This window comes from Carassius auratus, chromosome 24 (assembly GCF_003368295.1).
Source record: "Carassius auratus strain Wakin chromosome 24, ASM336829v1, whole genome shotgun sequence".
NCBI lineage: Eukaryota > Metazoa > Chordata > Actinopteri > Cypriniformes > Cyprinidae > Carassius > Carassius auratus.
Window position 1 is genome coordinate 12,484,182 of NC_039266.1, and position 5,587 is coordinate 12,489,768.

Genomic DNA, 5,587 nt, shown 5'->3' on the forward strand with positions numbered 1-5,587 from the left:
ATTTATATCACTCTATTTATTTAAAATAATATAAACAACAAGAAAACGATCCATGTTTTTAGGAATAAAATGTTATAAATAAGGCAAATTATATGAACACACAACAAACAAATATACAAACGAACCACTCAAGTAGCAACCTTAAGAATATAGTGCACAGTGCATGAGAAAAATATTATGAGAAAAGAAGCCCTTTGGAGATATGTATTTTAATCTACATAAACAGATAAAGTGTAATAAAATGTATGTGTAAAGGGTTTTTATTATTATTATTATTATTATTATTATTGTTGTTGTTGTTTTGGCCTATCCTGCAATTATGCATCAATTTAGCGACATTTGTTTTACAAATTCTATTTTTCCCCCTTAAATTCTTGAGATAAAGCTAACAAGACGCAAGATTAAATGACCTACATGTTTTGAATGAAACCAAAATAAAGCAGATACTTAACTGATAATCAAAGTAATAGACCACTTTTAACATTTTCTTCCTTCTCGCTGTTGAGTGAATAGATATTAGATAACAAATAAGCTCAGAGTGTCTTTTATATCCTCAAAGACTGTTCTCTGAATTTTGTGCCGCCATGGGTTTGCATTAAGTGCTTTTGGTTAAACTACAAAGAAAGCCTCGGTGAACTGCACTGTTTTGGACATACAGTTCCTTCCTGTTCATGGAAATTTTGTCTCTGAAATGTGTTTTTGGTACACCAAATATTAGACTTCCTTATGGGTTAATACCAGAAAACACAGCTCCATATTAATGAACATGTGTTCCACCTGAGAAAAGGAAGGATATACAGAGTATTTCAAGAATTTAATTACATCTACTGGACATTTTTGCTCTCCATACAAACACACACCAATAAGCTACAGAAAGGCAGTTTGCTAAGTTAGAGTTAACAAAAAAAAAAAACTTTTATTGTTCAGTGTAAATTAGGAAAACATCAAAGTTAAAATTAAATAAAAATGAATGTTTGTTGTGACTGAGGCGGATTGTGGCGTGTTGTGGATCAATAGCGACCTCTACTGGTCATATACAAATCTACTAACGTTTAAAATCACAATAACAAATGGTCCTAATCAAATTAGAACGCTGTATTTTTTTCTTCGTATTTGTAATATAAGCTACATACACATTAAGAAACAATTAATGAAGCATTGCAAATTTATTTTCATTAACCTTGAAATTATATTTATTTGAGAATATTCAAGTTAGCCATCGTAAGTAACGTTTTACATTTAATCATGTAATTATTCAGCTTATTTAGGCTAATAAAAATAAATAAATAAATAAATAAATAAAAAAACTCACCTTTCAGTTCACCAACAACTCCACTGACCAGTAGCCACTGCACGATAAACAAATCCAAGTCGGGTCCGACACTGTTTGAGGTCTCCTTGAAACATTTCCATTGTGGTCAGTGCAATTTGCAGCGCTTTTGTTAATTGCATGTATCGTGATGATTTGCAGCGTGTTTCGTTATACTATGCATGTGTTGTGATGATTTGCAAGACTTGTGTTGTCAAACTGATGAAGATGCTTTATTCTTTTGCTGATGTTTTTTTTTTTTTTCAATTTGAATGTGTTTTCTTAAGTTGCAGCGTGTTGAGCTGTCTCGGCCACCGTATATATTAGATAATTGTATATGTTTAATAAGTTGGTTACTGAGGCACCTACTGACCCCCCCGGCCTCTGGTTAAGAACTACTATATCATGTCCCCAGAAAGCTCGGTCACCACTAGATGGAACTAGCCTATTAATTAAGATTTTCCTTGTCTATTAGTCTTACATTTTAAACTGTTGTAAATCGGAAGAATGATGCATGAAATGCACATGCACGCTTATTGAATACTAGGTATTCTATTCTACATTCCAGTTGCGTTCTGATAGTATGTATAATGATGTATTATAACGGTTAGAAGAGGATGACAAATCACGGTGGTTTATGAAGTCAGATAATGCTTTCCTCATTCTAAGCTCGGTGAACTCCAGAGTGTCATCCCGAAGCAGCGGTGGAGAACGTGAGAGCCGTTTCTGAGCTGTCCTCGCCTGACAGAGTGCTTCATCTCCTGTGAGACTCCCTCAGGGGACCCGTTCAGTGTTCTGGGAAACTAACGGCTCGACAGCTGCAATCCTCCACAAACGTGATGAAAAGTCGTCTTCCTCTTCAAACCGCACACATTCTATTGTCCACATGGGCACAAGCTCACACATTTGGGGTTCTGCAATTACAGTAGCCTGTTTTAAGTTGTGTACTCTTGGGCGATAACTTTAAGGTGATAACATGAGGCATTCTGAAAGACTGTTAAACATTTGATAAATGGACGCACAAGATGTTGAGCTTATTTATGAATGAGCTAAAACCGTTTACATATTCAGAAAGTTAACACAGTACCTATGGATTTATGAGCCTATATATACATTTATTAAAGAATTCCTCCTAAGAAAATAAGTGCCATTTATTTGTAATAGGGCCTATAGATCTCACAAACTAAATCAGCGGAGACAGGCCTGCATTTGTTCAAGTGACAGAGTCCAGCGAACACGGAACATTCTCAGAACTTTAGCTTTGAATGTTTTGGCATGGTTCTCTCAAAGTTATGAACAAGCTTTAAAGATTCATTCAGATGTATGTGGACTTTAATGACGTTTCCAAAATGGTAGCATATCGTTCATGGAATGCTTTTGTTAGATGTTATCTAGCTGTTTAAAAATGTTATTTCTGACTAGTTTCAGATATTGTTTTTAAAAGAATCATTCAAAAGTAGCATTGCCATAATAGGAAATGCATATTTATGCAAAGTTATAAAATGGAATGTTCACTTAATGTTTTAACATTAATGAGAATATTTGCAATTAAATGGTCTTAGAAATACGTTTTTGTTAGCTGGGTGGTCCAAAATTATTATGTATCAAGATTGTGAAGTGGCCTAGGCCTTCATTCAGTGATAAATTCATTCAGTTATAATGTAAAGCACATTAAAAGAAAAGATAGAACAAGCCACAAATATCACATTCATTAACTTAAACATACTTTGGAGTATAACATATGTGGACAAATGACAAGATATCAAGAATAATTTTTGTTCTGTTCCATCTAGCCTTAATTACACAGGTCATATTGCTGCTCAGTGAAAAATAAAATGTATTTTTAAATGACTGTTGGATGAGTAGAAAATTACAAGTTCCTTAAAACAATAAGAGTGCTTCCCTGGCTATGCAAGATGTTCTTTTTTACAAGAGCTGGTTTTAAGCTAAATACAGACATAATTTCCAATATTTCAACACATATAGTTATATCTGTTTTTGTTTGCTAGAATGAACATAAAAAAACATCAGGCTATATGAAGACAGATTTGTGTGCAATGACTTGTGTTTAAATTGTAGTTCCACATGCTGTTGCATTCATTGCATCATGTCCATTGATGTAAGTTCAAAGGAAGTGCATGAGTACAGACAGTAAAAGAGAGAGAGAGAGAGAGAAAAGACAGAGAGGTGCCAGATGTTTATGCTGTAGCTCCACATAGTCTGACCGCTGCTGAAATGTCTTTGGTGTCCTCTGATCTCGCTGAGACCACAAAAGGCCAGGTCTGTGGAAAAGAATAAAAAAGTCAACCACACATTGCTGGTAGATTGCCATTAAATGCGGATGTGAACACAGGTAATGCTTAGTGTACTGTAAAGTATTACTACATCTTTAAATATTTATAGGATTTATTTTATTAAACATTATATGATTGATAGCCTAATAAAATATATATATATATATATATATATATATATATATATATGAACAAATATACTTCAGTTTAACAAGACGAATGATTTAATGATGAATAAAATGACATTATACATTTAAGTATTAAGCAGTATCATTTAAATACATGTAGTTATTATGTGGTGAGGTTTAGAATTATGATTTGGTTTAGGTTTACTTGCATGTAATTATGCATAATTAATTGTTATTATCATGGTATGGACAGACAAGGACAAGGACACCTTCAAATAAAGTGTTACTATTCACATTAATATTTAATCTATCATATGAACTGTTGAGTAAAATAATCTGTAAAATATATATATGTGTGTGTGTGTGTGTGTGTGTGTGTGTGTGTGTGTGTGTGTGTGTATATATATATATATATATATATATATATATATATATATATATATATATGAAAAACAAATATTATTTATATTATGTTATTCATATTAATTATTAAATAATTAATATTATTTATGAGTATTTTTGTATATACTTAAGTATTATATTATTGTTATTTAATACAGAATATATTTTTATTTTTGTATATATATATATATATATATATATATATATATATATATATATATATATATATATATATATATATAATTCTTATTCAGGTATATTCATAATTGAGGTATGTTTGAAAACAAATAAATTTCTTCAGCATTATACCATGGTACAGTAATGGTATCTAGTAGTAATACCGCAGTACTTTAAATAAATAAATATGATACTATTATATGTTACAATTACAATAACTTTTTGTTTGTAATATACATTTTATATGTTTTAAAATGTAATATAAATGATGCATTTTACAAATAATGCTGAGCAATAAATCTTCTTGACCAGATGGAAGTGTATAAATTCCTGGGACAAACTCAACAACACTCACTCATACCAAGTTTACAGGGTGCACAAAGCTGTTCTCGTATCTGTCCTCCTGCAAGAGCTGTCTGAGGTGAGAAATGTAGCTGGATGCCAGACGCAGCGTGTCCAGCTTTGACAGTTTGGTGTCTGCCGGTACCCACGGCAGGCTGGTCTTCAGCCGCGAGAATGCTTTACTCAGAACCCTCATGCGTGCCCTCTCTCTGGCGTTAGCTGCATTTCTCTGAGACTGTCTGCCATCCTTTCCCATCTTCATTTGTTGCTTGTTGTTGTTGGCAGCAGCTCGAGGTTTGGTCTTTGCTTTCAGACTGTCATTGATACTAAACTCCTCTTCTGAGTCTTCTAGAGAGTGTGTGTCCATGTGAGTGATTGACAGCTCCTGGAGATCTTCAGGATCACTCACCGAACCCGTAGACATCTCGAGTCCACCTGCTTCAGAGCAAAGAACTTGATTTCCTGCGTTTCAGTGGTATATGATATTCAGTGTCCTTGCTGTAGATTCAAAGCAACAGGTGCTGCCTTAATTGTAAATTTCTGTAGAAGAAGCCAAGGCAGAAAAAAGGTGCATCAGTACAGTGACATTATTTAAAAGTCATTCAGCATCTTCTGAATGTAAATGGGTGTTAAATTGGTCAAGTAGACTGTCTATTCTGCCAGTCTTTGCTGAGCATCTCAGAGTTTGTCCTGCAGTGTCCCAAGCACATTTAAGGTTTGGGGTTTGGCAGGGTCACTCTGGATTAGGCATTTCTCCTCCCCTTTTCCCAAACTAACTTTTGGCAAGACAACTTGACACAGTGGCACTGACAGCATATGCAACATTAATCCATGGAATCTACCATGAACTAATGCCATGAGATTTTTAACTGCACTACATAAAACAGCCTGCAGATCTGGTGATCTATTGGTTTATTATTATTTATATAAAAAAA

General features: G+C 33.5%; 1 protein-coding gene across 1 annotated transcript; it reads right to left on the reverse strand.

Annotated features, from left to right (window-relative positions):
• Window positions 1-3,184: 3,184 nt before the first annotated feature.
• Window positions 3,185-5,215, reverse strand: msc (musculin (activated B-cell factor-1)). The gene is made up of 2 exons (XM_026201758.1): window positions 4,672-5,215; window positions 3,185-3,591 (listed from the first exon to the last, which is right to left on the reverse strand). Exons 1-2 carry the CDS (start codon window positions 5,074-5,076, stop codon window positions 3,508-3,510), a joined length of 489 nt encoding a protein of 162 aa, XP_026057543.1. The 5' UTR covers window positions 5,077-5,215; the 3' UTR covers window positions 3,185-3,507.
• Window positions 5,216-5,587: the final 372 nt, after the last annotated feature.

What these genes read in the sequence shown, in the direction of transcription:
- msc (XM_026201758.1), bottom strand. Translation starts at nt 5,076, where the DNA reads ATGTCTACGGGTTCGGTGAGTGATCCTGAAGATCTCCAGGAGCTGTCA. An exon ending in TTGTGCACCCTGTAAACTTG is followed by an intron (nt 3,592 to 4,671) that starts GTATGAGTGAGT and finishes TCTTTTCCACAG; the next exon opens with ACCTGGCCTTTTGTGGTCTC.